The sequence below is a fragment of the Grammomys surdaster genome, unplaced genomic scaffold, assembly GCF_004785775.1.
Source record: "Grammomys surdaster isolate TR1022 unplaced genomic scaffold, NIH_TR_1.0 126187, whole genome shotgun sequence".
Classification (NCBI taxonomy): Eukaryota; Metazoa; Chordata; class Mammalia; order Rodentia; family Muridae; genus Grammomys; species Grammomys surdaster.
The window spans coordinates 6659774-6679232 of record NW_021620993.1 but is presented as its reverse complement, the minus strand read 5'-3'; the positions used below and the strand labels follow the sequence as shown (position 1 = coordinate 6679232).

The following is a 19459-nucleotide window of genomic DNA, read 5'->3' as shown; positions in this document are numbered from 1 at the left end:
TCTTTCTTTCTTTCTTTCTTTCTTTCTTTCTTTCTTTCTTTCTTTCTCTCTTTCTCTCTTTCTCTCTTTCTCTCTTTCTCTCTTTCTCTCTTTCTTTCTTCCTTTCCTACTTTCTTTCTTTCCTTCTTTCTTCCTTTCTTTTTAAATTTATTTATTTAATGTATGAGCTCTTTATCTGCATTATACCTGTGTACCAAAAGAGGGCATCCCATTACAGATGGTTGTGAGCCACCATGTGGTTGCTGGGAATTGAACTCAGGACCTCTGGAAGAGTAGTCAGCACTCTTAGTAGCTGAGCCATCTCTCCAGCCCCTTTCTTCTTTTCTTCCTTTCTTTCTTTCTTTCTTTCTTTCTTCCTTCCTTCCTTCCTTCCTTCCTTCCTTCCTTCCTTCCTTCTTCCCTTCCTCCCTCCCTTTCTCTTTCTTTCTTTCTTTCTCTCTTTCTTTTTTCTTTCTTTCTTCTTTTTTTAAATAAATTAACATTCTTTTAAAATTAAAAAAATTAATTATGTGTGTCTTTGTGTGTCTGTGTGGGACTGTGCATGCTGGGTGTCTGCAGAATAAAGAAGACATAGGATCCTCTGGAACTGGAGCTACGGGTGCTTGTAAGTTGTCAGTGTGGGTGCTAGAAACTGAACTCTGGTCCTCTATAAAAGAAGCCTGTGCTCTCAATTGCCTAGTCATCTCTCCAGACCCTTAGTTGATATTTTCTTCTTTAATTTCCATTCACAGACCTGTTATCAGTTTTACTCTCCTATCCCCTCTTCTTGGGGATCTAACATCCACCCTCCTAATCTGTTTTCTAGTCTGCTGTCAGATATATATGTGTGGTCTTGAAAGGTGCAATGGTTTATACATGCATGTTCCTGGGGCATCTCCAGGACCTTTGTGGAAAAAAAATCACCATGTGATGTGCGTTAGAGAACAGTTATCAGTATTATCATGTGTTATTTGTGAGCGTATAAAACTCAAGCATTTAGTGAATAGAAACCACCAGCTCTTCACTCCTCCTTCTGGACAAGGTGCCTGAGGCTCAGAGGCTTCTAAGTGATTCTTTACAGGAACGTTGTCTGCACTCACAGACAGAAAGCCTGTATTAGACAAGGCCCCTTCTATAGCCACCTAGTCTGATCCAGGATGGGAAGGTGAAAGGCTCGGCCTTACTCTCAAGCAGACAGTCTCACAGGAGACTCAAGGGCATCCTGGTGGCCGTGGGACTTCCTGTGTTCTCACAGTTCAGAATCTGGTTCCAAAAAGACACATGCACAGGCGATCTGACTCGCAGACTTGTCTCATAGTTCCTCCAAGTGTCTCTTTGTGTTTTTATTGTTTCCCAAGTGCCCTTGCCTTCTTTGGGGACTGGTTCGACAGACTTCAACAGGCAAGTTCTCAGCTGGCCCCTGGTTGCTCACATCCCTTCATTTGGCTAACGTGTCTCTTCTCGTGTTGGCCCATCCTCCTGAAAGTCCTCCTTGTCTAACTGTATTATTTGTTTGTTTGTTTACTTATTTATTTGTTGTTTCCAGATTGGAGCCTCTCTCTTCGCCAGTAACATTGGAAGCGGCCACTTTGTGGGACTGGCGGGCACAGGAGCAGCTGCAGGCATTGCCATGGGTGGCTTCGAATGGAATGTGAGTGGCATTTGAGCTACTGTGTCCTAGGGGTGGAAGGAGCTGGTATCAGTCCCTTTTTCATTACTATAATGAAATATTGGAGGCAAGTTAACTTTATAAAGAAAAGATTCTTATTTAGTCAACGGGGTGGGAGACTGACATTTAAACAACACTGTACAGACCCTTGTGAGGCTCCCCTGAGCTGTGAAACCTCAGTATTAATGGCAAGTGATGGGGGAGGCATCTAAGAGAGGAGATCCTATAACCCAAAGCGGGAAGATGGTGTAGATAGAACCAAGACTGGCTTTTGTGAAAATCCCCTCAGGAGTCCCATTAGAATGGCACCAGTCACTCTGTGAGCTGTGCTCACAAACTCAAGGCTTCCCTGGGGCTCTCTGCTACCTCATAACCAGTCTACCACCTTTCCCGCTAAGGACTAAGCTTCCCATGTGTGATTATAGCAGCCTTAGAAACATGCAATGCAGAGGATCTTAAGTCGTCTCGGAAGCTTCGGAACCACAGTGGGCACAGATGGGGGGTTCTGACTCCAGGAGTTTGTCCCAGAGCAGTATAAGCAGGTGGGGGGCCTCGTCACAGGATCCCCCCTCTTTTCCATTGGTCCTAAAAGACCTCTTCTAGCAGTGCTGGAGGTTGAGAAATACTATTGTCCCCCTCCTTCCCTCCTCTCTGCCTTTCTTCCGTTCTTCCTTCCCTCCCTCTTCCTCTTCTCCCCTCCCTCCTCCCTCTTTCTCTTGTCTTTCTTCCCTCTCTTCCTTCCTCTCTTCCTTTCTTCCTCCCTCCATCCCTTCCTTTTGCCTCCTCCCTTCTCCTTTACTTCTCTGAATGGTATTTTATTCAACATTTACCAGGGATGAGATAAAAGAGAGCTCTGAGCTCTGGCTGGGGTCTGGGCTGTGTCAGTAGGCAGCATCCTGGATTCTCTTCCACTGCTGCTCATATGCTTTTGCTGTATGCCAGGCAAGTACTCTGGGGAATTGTCCTTAGGAAGGAAGGAAAGAAAGGAAGAGGTGAAGGTTTTTCTATGGCAGTTGAGGGTCTCTTGAGAGAGGCAGAGATGGGCTAAGGTTTTTTCTAATCTAAATTTACTTCGTTTTGGTTTTAGGCCTTGATTTTGGTGACCGTGCTGGGCTGGATATTTGTTCCTATTTATATCAAGGCTGGGGTAAGTAGCCATTCCTTTATCTTGTCAGCAAATACGCATGGGAACTTGAGCCTCTTGGAGGGGACAGAGGACTTGATGGCATAAATGACAGAGACTAATCTGGGTCTACTTTCATTCCCAAATTGCAGAACAGCTCCTGATTGCCTGCAGGGGCATCCAACAGTCCTGCTGGCTCCATTCAGTCCAGAGCCATTACACTTCCATCCAGGAGGGGCTAAGTGACCCTCTTTAATTCTGAGTCCCCTGAAGGATCCCGCATCTTCTCTGGGGGTGTTCTAGCCTTGCACTTCCATGTTCTCCATACACAGCTCTTTACTTCCTCCCTAGAAGGGAAACGGTAGAAAAGCAGCTGTGTCCTCTTCGTTTACGGGCAACATCACCGCCTGTTTCTGAGAGTGCAGCTGATCAAACACGGCTTTAACTCCACCTATTTAATGACATGTATTAGCACTTCCAACATATAAGTTCATGCACTGGAAGCTCAAAGTGGCATAGGTCAAATTCTACAGGCTATACCTTCTGAAGGCTCACTGATCGCTGGTGACACAAGGGTCCCAGAAGACAACAGGCTAAGGATATAGGGAGCAAAACAGGAAGTGTGGATGGAGTCTGCAGAAGGAAACTAGTAGAATATTTGAGAAGACCTGCAGCTACAATCCTCGATACTGTCTGTGTAGAGCAAGGTGACAGTTATATTCAACCTGGACAACTTCTTTAGTGCATAGAGACTACTATTGTCTTATTTGCAGTAGGTGTAATATATATAACCACACATACACACAAACATAGACACACAGACACACAGAGTCAGACACACAAACACAAATGTGTGTATGCATGCATGTGCCTCCTCCAGGGCAAGCATCTGCCTCCTTAGTTGTGTCCAGTCATCTGTTCATTAGAAAACATGTGCTTATTTGGCACTTTTGATGTGTTGCAACTGAGTGCTAGTGTGTGTGTGTGTCTGTGTGTGTTCTCTCTCTCTCTCTCTCTCTCTCTCTGTGTGTGTGTGTGTGTGTGTGTGTGTGTGTGTGCATGTTGATATGAATTCCTGACCACACTTCCGAGAAGGCTCTGACACCAGGATGGGATCCCATTTGCTCTAGACTTTCTGTTCACTTTGGCTCCATTTCACCCCATGCAGGTGGTGACAATGCCGGAGTATCTGCGGAAGCGGTTTGGAGGCAAGCGGATCCAAATCTATCTTTCTCTTCTGTCCCTGATCCTCTACATCTTTACCAAGATCTCTGTGAGTGCGTCACTGTCACTGGCGGGCGGACGGATGGACCGGGGTGATGGAGGGGAGGCTAGCCACTGGCTCATCTTCCGAAGGGGTGGGGCGAGGAAGAGGAGGCTAGTCATTGACTCATCTTCTCGAATGTGCTATTCCACCAAGAAGCGACTAAGTTTCTATGGACTTTATGTTTTAAGCCTTCTAGCTTCTTAGGGGAATGTTCTATTTTATGCACCAAGGGGCCAGTGGAGCTCAATGGGACTCTTTCTCCGTTCTGGTGCAAGGTGAAAATATAACAGGCTTAGGAGAGTCGGCAGAAGCTGCTCTGAAGAGAAGATTAAAAAGGGGTTGAGATGCTATCTGAGTTGTCATTCCCGCCACTGAGCATATATCCAAAGGAAACGGAAGCAGCATGCACAAGAAACACCAAATGTCCATTGTAGCCTAGTTTACAGTAGTCAAGATATAGTCAACAAAAGTGCTCGTCACACACACAGACACACACACACAGACACACATACACAGACACACACACAGGCACACACACACACACACACACACACACACACACACACACACTGTTCAGCCTTAGAAAGAACTCTCACCATTTGACAATATGGGCGAACATGGAGGCCATTATGTTAAATGAAATAAACAAGCAAAGAAAGACAGATGCCCACTCGCTCATGTGTGGATTTTAAAGGTTAAACCTATAGAAATAGACTTTTAAAAATTTTTTTTATTTAAAATTTATGTGTATGAGTATTTTGCCTTCCTGACTCTGTCCTGCCGAGTGTGTGTGTGTGTGTGTGTGTGTGTGTGTGTGTGTGTGTACACTTGCATGCTGCCCCATCATTTGATGGAATTGGTGTTACAGATAATTGAGAGGTACCGTTTGAGTGAAGAGAATTGATATTGGGTCCCCTGGATGAGCAGCCAGTGTATGCCACAATTATTTTTTTCCTCTATTATATTTTTCCTCTGGTCTGGCCTACATGCAAAGACTTAAGATAATAGATTGTTTGTCTTCTTGTTCAATAATAATTTTTTTATAATATTCCAGATTCCAGACCCTTGTCAGGTGTATTACTTGCAAGTATTTCCTCCCATGTATAGACTATCTTTTCCCTTTCTGGACAGTATTCTTTGATGTACATAGATTTAACATTTCGGCAGAATTACCTATTTTGCATGTGCTGCTCATGCTTTTGCCAATATTTCTTATAATTTGCTGTAAAATTCAAGAGAATGAAGATTTATTTCCATGTTTTCTATTAAAAGTTAAATAAAATTGTGTGTGTTTGTGTGTGAATGTGTGTGCATATACACCCCAATATGCAATATGGAGGCCAGAAATCAATGTCTTTTTGTTTGTTTGTTTTGCTTTTTGAGGCTGAGTTTTTCTATGGAACAGTTCTGGCTGTCTTGGTACTAGTTCTGTAGACCAGACTGGCCTCGAATTCACAAAGATTCAGCCTGCCTCTGCCTCCTGAGATCCACCACTGTCCAGCAAATGTCTTTTTATATTGTTCCCCACCTCAGGTTTTTGAGACAAGGTCTCTCACTAAATGAAGAGCTCACCACTCAGCTAGACTGACTACCCATGAGTCCCTGGGACCTGCTTGTCTCCAACCCCTGCAGTGGGGCTATAAACACAAGCTATGTCTGTCTTTTACCTGGGGCTGAAGAATTCGAATCAAGGTTCTTGTCTATGCACAGAAAGCACATTTATTTCTGGAGCAGGCTCCCAGTCTTCCTCTTAAGAGTGTTATCTCTTATTTTCCAGGGTTTGATCTATTTTGAGTTGAACTGTGTATGGTATGAGGCAGAGTCCATGCATTCTTTTGTATACGGACACTCAGTTCTTCCAGCACTGTTTTGAACCTTTCAATGATGAAGCTCATAAGACCATGTCTTAGGAGTTAGGGCTAGCAACCAGAATTGTATCCCTTTTTATACCGCCTCCTGACACACACCAATGATGCTCACAGCTAGTAGCAGTTTGATTTTTGCCTCCTTATTCTTTTTGTCTCTTCCAGGGTTAGTAATTAGTTACAAGATGAAAAACCTGAATTTACCCATCTTTATTTCACTAGAGACCAGTGTGCAGAGCCACGATTGCAAAGTGCTAGGGGTGCTGAAGAAATCAGAGTGAGCTTCATAAGGGAGGGGGACATCAAGTAAGAAGAGAAGAAGGGGTGTGAGCAGTGGGGTCAGGAGATACCCTAAAAGGATTAGGATGCCCAAAGGGAACCGTGTCTTAGTGTAGCTGCAAGCTGTGAGTGCATGGGAAAGGGCACAGACCTCCTTATTAGAGGTCAGCATCCCAAGCTCAGGTTCAAGCTGGTTCTACTGACTGCAGTTGCCATGGAAAGGGTACTCTTTGCCCTTAGACTGGTACAGGGGCGGTCACATAAGTAAACTGTGCCAGCCCTTTTTTCCTGCCCACCTTATCACCTCTCCTACTTTCTGGTTACTGATTAAACCTCCTAGGACTCAGAGCCCCCAGGTAGTCAGGGACCAACTCCTTGCAGCCCAGCAGGAATGAAGGGGATCAGTCTCCAGCTGCCACCTTTCCCCACAGTTTGCAATTGCATTGTACACAGTTTCAGACTGATCCCTGTGTGTGATTCCTTGCCGGAGGCTCTGGCCAACATAATACTTGTTTTACCCATTGAGTGAACAAAGATCCCAAAGTTGTCCTGAGAAGCACACAGGAGGATGCCCTGTGCCCTCCAGTTCCCACCAGGGGGCTTTGCCCACTCTGTCTCTGGGTCTCATCAGAGTACGGCAGGGTTTGAGAGATGGCTCAGTGTGTAAAAGCACTAGCCTGGAATCATGCTCAGGGAGAGAAAGAAGAGGGATCCTGCTTCAGCCAGTCGGAAGTCGAGAACCAACTGCAAAGTTTTCCTCTGACTTCCATGTGTGAGTGCATTACACACACATGCATACACGGGCATGCACACACGTTCACACATATGAAATCACACAGCTGGTATACAGACACACACCTGTCAAACACTGAATACAAGCTGTCTAAGTTCAAAGCTTGTCTCACAATCCTGTCCCCTGCTTAGGTAAAATGAAGCCACAGGGTGAAGGAAAGGGATAGCGAGTCTGATGCTGTGTCCTATGCTCAAATTTATAGATGGACAAACTGTACACAGAGGGGACAGGCTTTGTGAGGTTCCACAAGAACAGAGCTGGAATAAGAGGCAGGGTTTCTGACACTCAAATCTTTGACTTGATGTCCTTCCTCTATGTGAACCTTACATTGGTCTAGAGATTAGGTCAAAACTCAAACTGCAGTAAAAATGGAGAGGTTTCATAATGCACAGTGTAACAGAATGGCTGAGAAAGGCACTGGACAGACTGTGTGGGAAACATCTGCTTCAGAATGAGTGCGTGATGATGGGGAAGGAAGGGTGTGCGCAGAAAGCAAGAACCTGTCCTTATAAATTTGATTGGCTTTACGTTCACTTTGGGCCATATGATGTCATTTTTTTTGAGAACTTACAGTGATGTCAGCTATACCTATGGGGAGCCCGATGTTCAGGAATACAAGGCTCATAGACACAGAGTTAGTTCCCAAAGCACAGTGGTAAGGATTTATATTAAAAAAAGATTAACCTGTGTGTGTGTGTGTGTGTGTGTGTGTGTGTGTCTGTGTGTGTGTATGCCTGTGTTCCTGTGTGTGCATGTGTGCGCACATGTGTGTGAGTGTGCTTGTGGTTTGTGTGCATATGTGTATCTACAGTGTGCTGGCACATGTACATACACAGATGGCTTGTGACAGATGAGCACAGAGCCAGGATGGCCTTGTGAGACTCATATCTGGACAGGGGATAACTGAGGACCCACCAGGAGGGATTGGGAGGATGCAGGGATTTGGTAGGTGTGTGGTTGGTAAAAGAAGGAGGCAAAGGGAGTTGCAGGCACAGGTTAGCAGCCACAAAGCGCCTTGTCTGTGGCTACCATCTTGTGATCATAGCTCGTTGTCACTTCATGAACTTTATTGTCTCACTTGAACACCTGCCATATCAATTTGTGAGATTTCCTGACATGGTGTATCTCATTCAAATATGGACAATCAGTTGAGATAAAGCTTCAGATTTTATGAATCATATGACAACTGAACGTCCTGGTTTCTACTTCCCAGAGCTGTTATCAGAGATCATGGCTGCAATAAACTTTTTACAGCAACCCCACTGTACATTTTGGATCCTTGGGTAAAGATAAAAGCTTTTGCTTTTGCTTAATGCTTGATGCTTATGACCTGGGCTGTTCACTTTGACAAATGGAAAGAGAAATCTGAGCAATGAGGCTTCTCCATCTGAAACCTCATTGCTAGGCACGACCTAGCAGGTACTCAGATATATCTTGGTTAGGATCAGAATGGGCAGAAAACACACACACACACACACACACACACACACACACACACACTCACACATACATACTCACATTCACACAAGTATAATCCTAGGATTGGACCAGGCATGGTGGTGTATGCCTTTAATTCTAGCAATCAGAGGCAGAGACAGGAGGATCTCTGTGAGTTGAAAGCCATCTTGATCTACATAGTGTGTTTCAGGACAGCCAGGGCTATGTAGAGAGATCTTGTTCCCCCACACGCCCCCCCACCCCCCGCCCAAATCCTGGCTTTTAAACTTCTGAGCTGAGGCCATATGGCCTGCCTAGGCTCTGTTACTCTCGGAGGCTTCCCAATGGGGTCCATGTTTTATTGCACCCCTGAGTCCCATGGATACATTCATCCCATCTCTCAGAATGATGAGAATGATGCTTTGGGTTGAATCCAACCTTTTATAAATAAATATTTTATCGGGAACCTAACAAAGCACATTTGTGGTTTGTGCTTTGCTTTGGGCAGACGTCTTTGACACAGATGACAAGGGTAAATAGGTCTCAGTGCCTGAGACCTTCCCCTCCCCGTCATTGTGTATTTTTATGTATGCATGTGTGTCACTGGGATAGAATCCAGGGCCTAGCACTCTGCCACTGAGCTACTTAATTTTTTTAAATTTTAAATTAATTTTTTGAGACAAGTTCTCACTTATCTCAGACTAACCTTGGGCTCTCTGTCGATCTTGAGGTGATGGTCTTCAGCCTCAGTGCCCCTAGCAGTTGGGACGATAGGCCAGTGCTGCCATGTCTGGCTTCCTACCTCACTCTTTACAGAAAAGGACTGTCAGTTCTTGGCTTGGAAGGATATACTTTAGCATTGTTACTTAAAGTTGGTTTTGTTAGCAGTCTTGAGAATGTTTTCCTCCTTCTCCCCTGTCTCTCCCCCTTCTTCCTTCTCTCCCCCCTCTTCCTTCCCTCCTCTCTTTTACTGTGCTCCTCTCATCCTCTTGTCCCGGCTTGCTTCTCTCTCTTTCCTTTTAGAGCTAATAGTATCTTAGCAAAGGAGCGATCTGGGATGACCTGTGAGACACAGCAAGGATATGGAAGGCTGCCTGTATATTCTCTAACTCACCCACCATTCTTATAAATGAAAAAAAAACTTGCACAAAGCATTTCATACATATGAAAGTACAAAGAATGATACGACAAGCACTTTTATATTTACCACCCAGACTTTATATATCTAAGCAATTTATTTAAAAAAGAAATAAAGCAGAACTTATTAATATATATTCTTGATCCCAGGTGCCATCTGAAAAAGTTGATACTGCTTGATAGAGTCTTCCAGTCTATGATTATATATATATATATATATATAATATATATGTACATACAGATGTATATATATGTATACATATACACACACACACACATATATATATATATACATATACATATATATACATATATATATATATATATATATATAATCAATGAAAACCTATTATTTTAAAATTTCTGCATTATCTTTGAAAATGTAAGAAAATAATGGCATTTAAGAAGAATTTTAGGCAGGGAAAATATCCAGTCCTATAACTTATATACAAGCACCTTCATAGTTTGGTCTTGTCCATATTATTTCTATCAAGTTACAATAAGGACATGCACAACACTCCAAGTATAGGTCAGGGGCAGTACATTTGCCTATCATGTACAAGTCCTGGATTCAGCCTCCAGTACCATACAAGCAGCAGGCATGCATGCCCTCCTGCACAGAGGCACACACACACACACACACACACACACACACACACACAGATACACAGACACAGATACTCAAGTACACAACACACACAAAATTATACACACAATGCATGGTCTTCCCCCTTCTTTAGCCACCAAGTTAAAAATATGTTTTCAGTTTTTATCTCCATAATCACCTGTCAGAGGGTAGGGAGCATTAATGTTGACACCTGTCTTTCAGGTAAGTATTAAAAAATCACAACAGCAGACAAAAAGGCCCTGAGCAGTGGCCAGCTTTGGCAGCAATGACTTTGAAATGTCTTTTCTTTATTTTTTTCTTTGTATCATTAAAAAAATTTTAATTAGATGCTGTCAGTGAAAAAAAATAAAGCTTTGGAGCTCCTAGGTTTAACTCAAACAGATCCCTTTTTGGGGACGGTCATGTACATGCTGTCAGGACGATTGTGTGCCCCCTGTTTTCTACCCTAGGACAGGGATGTCCGCAGGACCACAGGGCACTTGGTCACTGTGTGTCCATGGCCTCTCAACCCAAAGTGTTTTACTTTCTAATGTATAACTTTCCATGCTATTTGTTTTTAAACTACATTTACAAATTATTTTATTATTTTCTTAATTTTTTTTTCAAAAGGACTTTTCTTTCTGTAGAAAATATTCCAGGAAAGTGATCCTTTCAATATATTGTTTTAGGTTTATTTTATTCTTAATTTTATACACTTTTTTGTTAAGATCTTTTCTTTTATTCTTGAGATTACAATACAATTGCATCATCCCCCCTCCCCCTATATATGCACATATATTCATTCCCAAGCATAACCTGCTCATGTGTCTGACGTCACTTGTGTGCATGTTGTCAGGACTGACCATTTGGTATTACACAACCAGTTGATGTTCTCTTCCTTGAGGAAGGCTTTCTCTTTTTCTGCATCCCTTAGTTGCCTGAAGCTCTTTGTGTCGGGTTGAGGCCTCCTGGACTTTCTTCTCTTCACTCTGGCTTGAGTACATGTTGGAAAGGAGGTGACAGCGGACATCCCTGCCTCATTCCTGACCTCAGTGGGTTTGCTCCAAGCTTTTCTCCATTCAGGAGGATGTTGACTGTGGGTTTCTCATACATTGATGCTCTTACGTTGAAATATGTTCCCTCTAGCTCTACATCCGCTAGGACTTTTATCCTGAGGCCATGTAGGATTTTGTCAAAGGCTTTTTCTTCATCTATTGATATGATCATATGATTTTTTTCTTTAATTCTATTTATCTGGCTATTACATTTTTTACTTCTGTCTGTTGAACCAACCCTGGTGGTTCATTTCATGAGTAAACTCAACTTGCTCATGGTGTATAATATTTTTCATGTCTCTTTGTATTATGTTTGCAAATATTTTACTGATTGTTTTTGAGTCCCTGTTCATATTTGTCTGTAGTTCTCTCTCTCTCTCTCTCTCTCTCTCTCTCTCTCTCTCTCTCTCTCTCCCTCTCTCCCTCCCTCCCTCCCTCCCTCCCTCCCTCCCTCCCTCCCTCTTGAGTCTTTACCTGATTTTGGTGTAGGATAATGCTGGCTTTGTAGAAGGAATTTAGGAATTCTCCTATAATTTCTATTTGTTTTGAATAGTTTATGAAGGATTGGCTGTAGATCTTCCTCGAAAAGCTGGCAGACTTCTGCTGTGAATCCCACCTGGCCCTGGCTACCACCACCCTGACACCAAAAGGCTTTTTATTATTAAGCCAAGCTCTTCATTTGTTATGAGTCCGTCTAGGCTGTTGACTTCTTGATTTAATATCAGTTCTTGGCTGAATCTAGAAAATCATTCATTTGTTTTAGATTCTCCAGTTTAATGGAGTTCAGGCCTTTAAAGTCATCCCTATTTATTCTGAATTTCTTTGGATTCTATTGTAATGTTTCCCTGTTCATTTCTGATTCTGTTAATTTGCGTCCTCTCCTTTTTCTTTGGTTAATTGGGCCAAGGGTCTGTCAATCTTGTTTATCTTCTCAAGGAACCAGTTTGTAGGTTCGTTGCTTCTTTGTTTTGTTTGTGTATTTCTTTATTCAGTAGCCTGCCGAGTACCTTCTGGAACCAAGAACACTGACCCATATGCTGAAGGCTCTGTGCAGGCATCACCTCACCTTATCTAGGTTCAGTGAGTTGTGTGGGTGTTGTCTTCAGCAATAGAGCCTTGCTGCCAGTTTGTGGAGCACAACCTTTAGCCTTGGCAACAGCCTGAACTGGTTTGGGGTTTCCTTGGGAGCTCCCTTTAGTCAACAACTCAATTAGATGTGACCCATGCCTAGTACTGGAAGCCTTATTTGACAGCCAACTTGCTGAAAGATGTCCCGTTGGGACTCCATATCCCCCATTATTTGGCAATTTCATTTGGAGCATTTTCATATATACATATATTTTAGGAAGATTTACTGTACTAGGTTCCTATTCTAACCCTCAAAACGCCCCTTTAATTTTTGCTGTTTCTCTGTGTTCCCTCCCTCAACCTCTTCTCCTGTCCTCCTCCCCACTTGGCCTTCTAGTTCCTCCCATCCATCCATCCATCCATCCATCCATCCTTCCATCCATCCATGTATAACTATCTATTCTGTTTCCCTTTCTTAAGGAGATCTAAATGTTCCCTTTAGTCCTTTACTCTGTACCTACCTTCTGTGGTTCTATGGATTTTAGTTTGATTATCATTGACTTACCAGCTATTATCCACATATAAGTGAATATATATCATATTTGTTTTTCCGAGTCTGGAATACTTCACATAGGATGATATTTTTCTAATTTCATCTATTGGCCTGTAAATTTCTTGATGTAACAACTGAGTAAAATGTATTATATTTTCTTTATTGATTTATCTGTTGATGGACATCTAGGCTGTTTCCAATTTCCGGCTATTATGAATAGAGCAGCTATGAACATGGTTGAGCAAGTGTCTCTGTGGTAAGATAAAATGTTCTTACGGTATACACCTGAGAGCGGTATAGCTGGATCCTGAGATAAATTGATTCTTATCTTTGTAACGACCCACCACACTGATTTCCATAGTGACTGTACAAGTTTGCATGGCCACTAACAATGGGTGAGTGTTCCCCTTGCTCCCCATTCTCTCCAAGATGAGCTGTCACTTGTTTTATTGATCTTAGCCATTCTGACAGGTGTTAAGATGAAATCTCCAAGAAGTTTTAATTTGCATTCCCTGATGACTAAGGATGTTGAACATTGAGTTCTTTTTAGCCATTTGAGTTTCCACTTTTGAGAATTCTCTGTTTAAATCTATACTTCATTTTTAATGGGGTTGTTTTCTTGATGTCCACTTTTTTGAGCTCTTTATATATTTTGGATATTAGCCCTCTATAGGATGTGTACTTGGTAAAAATGTTTTCCTATTCTGTAGGCTGTTGGTTTGTCTGAATGATGATGTCCTTGGCTGTATGGAAGCCTTGCAGCTTCTTGAGGTCCCATTTATTAATTGTTGATATTAGTGCCTGTGCTAATGGTACCCTGTTCAGAAAGTCTTTTTCTGTGCCAGTGAGTTTTCTGGTTTCTTCTGTTGGGTTCAGTGTGTCTCATTTTATGTTGAGGTCACTGATCCATTTGGTGTTGTTTTGTGCAGGATGATAAGTCTGAGTCTATTTGCCTTCTACTCGCAGCTGTCCACTTTGAACATCACTGTTTGTTGAACATGTTGTCTTTTTCCCCCAGTGTGTATTTCTGGCTTCTTTATTTTAAAAAAATCAGGTGTCCATAGGTGTGTGGGTTTATGTCTGGGTCTTCAATTCAATTCTGATCTGTGTGTCTGTTTTTGTGCCAGAACCATGTGGTTTTTATTAGTAAGCTCTGTAGGACAATTTAAGTTAAGGATGGTGAGACCTCCGGCAGCTTTTATTATTCAGGATTGTTTTAACTACCCTGGATTTGTGTTTCCATATGAAACTGAGAATTGTCTTTTCAAGATATGTGGAGAATTGTGTTGAAATTTTGATAAGAATTGCATTGAATCTGGAGATTGCTTTTGATTGCATGGTCATTTTTTTTATATTAATCCTACTAATCCATGAGCATGGGATCTTTCTATCTTCTGATATCTTTTTCAATATTCTTATTTATTGTCTTAAAGTTATCATATACATCTTTCATTTGCTTGACTAGAGTTACCCCAAGATATTTTATATTCTTGAGGCTATTGTGTGGTTCCCCTGATTTCTGTCTCAGACTATTTGTTATTTGTATTTAGGAGGGCAGTAACTGACTTTGTATCCCCATTCCTTGAAGAAGGTGTTTACCCACTGTAGAGTTTCTGGCTGAGAGTTTTAGGGACACGTAAGTGTATTATCAGATCATCTGCAACTAAAGACACTTTAACTCCTTTGCATCCTGTTTGGATCCCCTTGGTCTCCTTCCGTTGTCTTACTGCTCAGGTTAAGACTTCAAGTCCTGTGTTGAATAGGTATTGAAAAAGTAGACAACCTTACCTTGTTCTTGACCTTAGTGTAATTGTTTTGAGTTTCTTTACATTTAAGTTGATGTTGGCTATGAGCTTGCTGTAAACTGCCTTTATTATGTTGAAGTATGTCCCTTGTATCTCTAATCTCTCTAGGACTTTTATCATGAAGGGCTTGGGATTTTTATCAAAGGCTCTTTATGTATCTACTAAGGTCATCATATATTTTTTCTTTTAATTGTTTATCTGGTGGATTGTATTTATCATTGTCTTATTATCAAGGATGGTGAACCATCCTTGTATCTCTGGGATGAAGCCTGCTTGGTCATGATGGATGATCTCTTTCATGTGTTCTTGGATTCAGTTTGCAAGTATTTAATTGAGAATTTTTGCTTAAGGGAAATTGGTCTATAATTATCTTTCTTTGTTGAGTCTTTATGTTGTTTAGTTATCAGGACAACTATGACTTTTAAAAAAGAATTAGGTAATGTTCCTTCTGTTTCTATTTTGTGAAATAATTTGAGGAATATTGGGGTTAACTCTTCTTTGAAGTCTGGTAAAATTCTACACTAAAATCTTGTGTAGCTGGACATTGGTGGGGGGTAGTAGACTTTTAATTACTGCTTATACTTCACTCTATGTCACAGGTCTGTTTAAATTGTTTATATAATCTTGATTTAACTTTGGTGGGTGATACATATTGAGAAAATTATCCATTTCTTTTGGATTTTCCAATCTGGTGGAATTCATGATTCTCTGGATTTCACCTGTGTCTGTTGTTGTTACCCTTTATGTCTCTAATTTTGTTAATTTGGATCTTCTCCCTCAGCTCTTTAGTTAATTTTAACAAGGATTTGTCAATCTAATTGATTTTTACTAAAGAACCAACCCCTTGTTCCATTGATTCTTTGTATTGATTTTTTTCTTTCCATTTTATTGATTTCAGCCCTGAGTTTGATTATATCTTGCCTCTACTCCTTTTGAGTGTCTTCCTTCCTTCCTTCCTTCCTTCCTTCCTTCCTTCCTTCCTTCCTTCCTTCCTTCCTTTCTTTCTTTCTTTCTTTCTTTCTTTCTTTCTTTCTTTCTTTCTTTCTTTGTTCTAAAGCTTTCAGATGTCCTGTTTAGTTACTAATGTGAGATCTTTCCATCTTTTTGATGTAGGCACTTAGGGCTATGAACTTGCTTCTTAAAACTGCCTTTATTATTCCTTATAAGTTTGGGTATGTTGTGTTTTCATTTTCATTCAATTCTGGAAAGTCTTTAATTTCTGTCTTGACTCATTTTTCATTCAGCAGTGAATTGGTCACTTTCCCTGAGTTTGTAAGCTTTTTGCTGTCTGTTGTTGTTGCTATCCAGTTCTGTTTTGTTGTTGTTTTGCTTGTTTTATTTTGTTTTGAGACAGGATTTCTATGTGTAACCCTGGCTGTCCTTGAACTCATTCTATAGACCAGGCTGTCATTGAACTCAAAGTTCTGACTGCATCTGCCTCCTGAGTGCTAGGATTAGAGGCATGCCTCACCTTGGTTTAGAGGACATCCAATTTTAGTCTGTGGTGGTCAGAAAGGATACAGGGAATTTTGATTTTCTTGTATTTGTGGGGACTTGCTTTATGGCTGAGTATGTGGCCAGTTTTGGAGATAGTTCCTTGAGCTTTAGAGAAGCCATGTGTGTGGGTGAAATGTGTAAATATTTGGTAGGTTGGTAGGTTTATGATGTCAGTTATTATCTGCATTTCTATGTTTAGTGTTTGCTTGGATGATCTGTCTATTGGCAAGAGTGGTATATTAAAGTCACCCACTATCATTGTGCGAGGATTAATATGTGATTTCAGATGTGGTGGTGTTTCTTTTATGAACTTGAGTGCCTTGAATTTGGTGCTTAAACTGTTTGTGTCTTCCCTAAACTCCTTGAATTCCTCAATGAAATTACGATTATTCTTTTAAATTCTGTGTCCTGGGGTTCGTCTATGTAACTCTCATTTGCAAACCCTTCCACGGGACTGGTAAGTTTTGGAGAGAAGATACTGGCTCAATCTTACATATTATTTATATTTTTTGATGACATCTGGTCTATAGATTCCATTTGTTAGTTCTAAGCCTGATATGGACAGAGCAGGTTGGACAGAAGAGAGGACATGTCTTAGGGTTGGGTCTAGAGGTTGAGAATGGCTTGGGTAGAATGGGGTCAGGTGGACAGAGGAGACTGGGCTGTGTTCAGGATGTGTTTCTTGGTCCAAGCTTTGTGTGTGGTGTAGATCTAGCATCAAGGGCCCTGTGACTTTCAGAATAAGTAGGGAGAGTCCTGGCCAAAGCTTCAAGGTCACTGTGGTAAGAGCAGGGAAGGCTAGACTAGGAGTGGGCACTAGACGCTGGATTGAGACTAGATCTGGTGGGTTGAAGAGAAGTCATGATGGAGGTCAGGGACTTTCACTTGGATAGACCTTGGAAAGGGAGTGTCTGCCTGGTTGGAGGGGATGGATGCCATGCAGAAGAGACTTGTGGTTGGTGGCAGGTAGAACAGGCACTGGTAGAAACTCAGAGGTTGGTTTAGATATAGGCAGGTTGGGCAGAGTAGGTAAGGGCACCGAATGCTAGACCTGACAGGCTATGGGGGAAGGCATGGGTGGCCCTTTATATATTCTGAACTAAAATATAATCACATCCCATTCCTTTTCTTCTTCCAATTCCTCTCAAGTCCTCTTCCTCCAATTCCTTCCATATCACCCTATAGTGATAGTCTTTTAGAAATTATCATTGGTTATTACACACACACACACACACACACACACACACACACACACACACACGTTTGCCTGTATAATGGCTGCATAAACAAGACAGAAACAATGGTAGCATCAGTACAGAATGCTAACACAGAAGAGGATAAGTCTCATGGGTCCCATTCCTAGACAACAAACTAAAGACAACCACTGACTGAGAAAGGGAGTCATTCCCAGGATGATGATGGTGGTGATGATGATGATGACAATAATAAATCTGATAGTCTGTTCAATAAAAAATGATCAGCCTTGGAGCTATAGTCAGACAAACATCAATACTTTTTTAGGTACAAAAATATTTATTAATTACTTAATAATTTAATACACCAAGTGCTCAGCTTTTAGAAAACAAACATTTCTATAATGAACATATATTTAGAAACTTTTAAGTGTTTTTATACTTCTAAGTGGCTATCTTTTCCAAAACCCTTGATTTATAACTTTTGATTATAATAAGCCAGAAGTTTACTGATGTTGTCTTTATCAATCAGATATCTCAAAGATGAGGAAAAAGGAATTCAAATTGGATATATTTCAGGCAAAATGCCAGAAAAATTCAACAGTGTAAAAAAATAATAATTTGAAAACTTATTCCTTAATTAACTAGTTCCCTTTTTTATATTGACAAAAGATTGTCAACATATATTCTAAATGTTTCTGAAACTCTCAGAATACTTCCCTTTCATTTAGTATAATCCTAAAATCCTAGAATTTAGGCAGCACATGTCGCTGGTACCTTTTCTTGAGCTGGCTCATGTATTCTGGCAAACAGTAATAAAGTATCTCAGTGCCTAGTGTTGAATTTGATGCATTGTTAAATCTCTGATCTTGCCCCTTTCTTCCCATATCCTTCCTCAGGAGATCCCAGTTTCTCTAGTTCTTTTTGTGTGGTTTTAGTGAAGTGGACAGGCTCCTGGTGTTTTGTGAAGTAGACTGGGTTCCATTTGATGCTGCTCTTCCGGGTCTGAGGAAAAGCGCGTCCTTGTCCAGGAGCTGAGGCTGATAACAGTCAGCAGAGTTCCCAGATGCTGTTGGGGGCATGTTAGGAACCCAAACTGAGACTTTGAAATTTATTGTTTTCTCTGTGTATTCTTTAGTCATTTTTGAAGCCTTGCATATTCTTCAAATAGAACATTTTGTCTATTTAGCCCAGGTTTTCTGTTTCTAATTCTTTGCCTCCAAGGCTTCCAGTTTCTCCTGTAGTCTCTTCAATTTGTTTCCCTGACGAGAATTTCTCTTCTCTGAGCAGTTTCAGATCGCTGTAGTTTATCTTGGCTTGATTATCCTTTTCTCCTCTCTCTGAGATATACTCAAGGCCTTTATGCAGCTCTTCCAACCACTGTATCTGCTTTTCCTCCAGTGTCGCAGAAGAGCAAACTTAACTTCTCAGCTTCCAGTTGCGCTTTTCCAACTTGGCCACTTAAATGTCGGCATCCTTGTTTTATTCTCTGGGCCATTTCCTTCCTCGTTGTTTATTAGTTCGAATTCAGCGGGTCATTCTCTGCGCCAGTGAGGTCACGTGGACCTGCAAATGGCTGGTTGGCTGAGGTCACATGGATCTGCAAATAGATGATTGGCCGTCTCGGTTCAGAATTTTTCTTTTTCTTACACTGTGTTTTCATTATTCACCGTTTCTTGCTGAAGTTTTAGCTTTTCATCTTGTAATGCCATAAGACTTTGGACCTTCCTTGGCAGCCTGTACTTCACGTATTAATTCACCATCTCTTTCCAATAAGAGAACTTTGTGGTGTTCAATATCTGTCTTGAGAATTTCATTGTCTGACTGCAATCCCCAAAGTATAGGCAGAAAGGTGCAAACACCAATACTTTTTTGAGTATCAAAATACTGCATGCTGTGTTAGTCTTTGTAAACTGGAAAGGACGAGGGGGAAAATCCCCAGGGAAACACTGAAAATTGAGGTAGGAAGGGGAACTAAAAACCAATACCAGAGCTTCAACATAGAGCGGGTTTACTCAGCTGTGGTCAGCTATGTTCACTTAGCTATGGTACCCTTAGCAAGAATTTTGGGGTCCCCAGGATAGAATTCATGAGAGGAAGAATCTCTACTAACTTCTGGCTTCTGGCTTCTG

The 19459-nt window shown here is 41.4% G+C and overlaps 1 protein-coding gene across 1 annotated transcript in view; it reads left to right on the top strand.

Annotated features, from left to right (window-relative positions):
- Positions 1 to 19459, top strand: part of Slc5a1 (solute carrier family 5 member 1) — a 76152-nt gene that overhangs the window by 29187 nt on the left and 27506 nt on the right. Inside the window, exons 3-5 of the mRNA XM_028758111.1 lie at positions 1526 to 1630; positions 2736 to 2795; positions 3940 to 4044. Of these exons, the coding sequence (XP_028613944.1) occupies positions 1526 to 1630; positions 2736 to 2795; positions 3940 to 4044 (270 nt within the window). The remainder of the gene's footprint in view (positions 1 to 1525; positions 1631 to 2735; positions 2796 to 3939; positions 4045 to 19459) is intronic.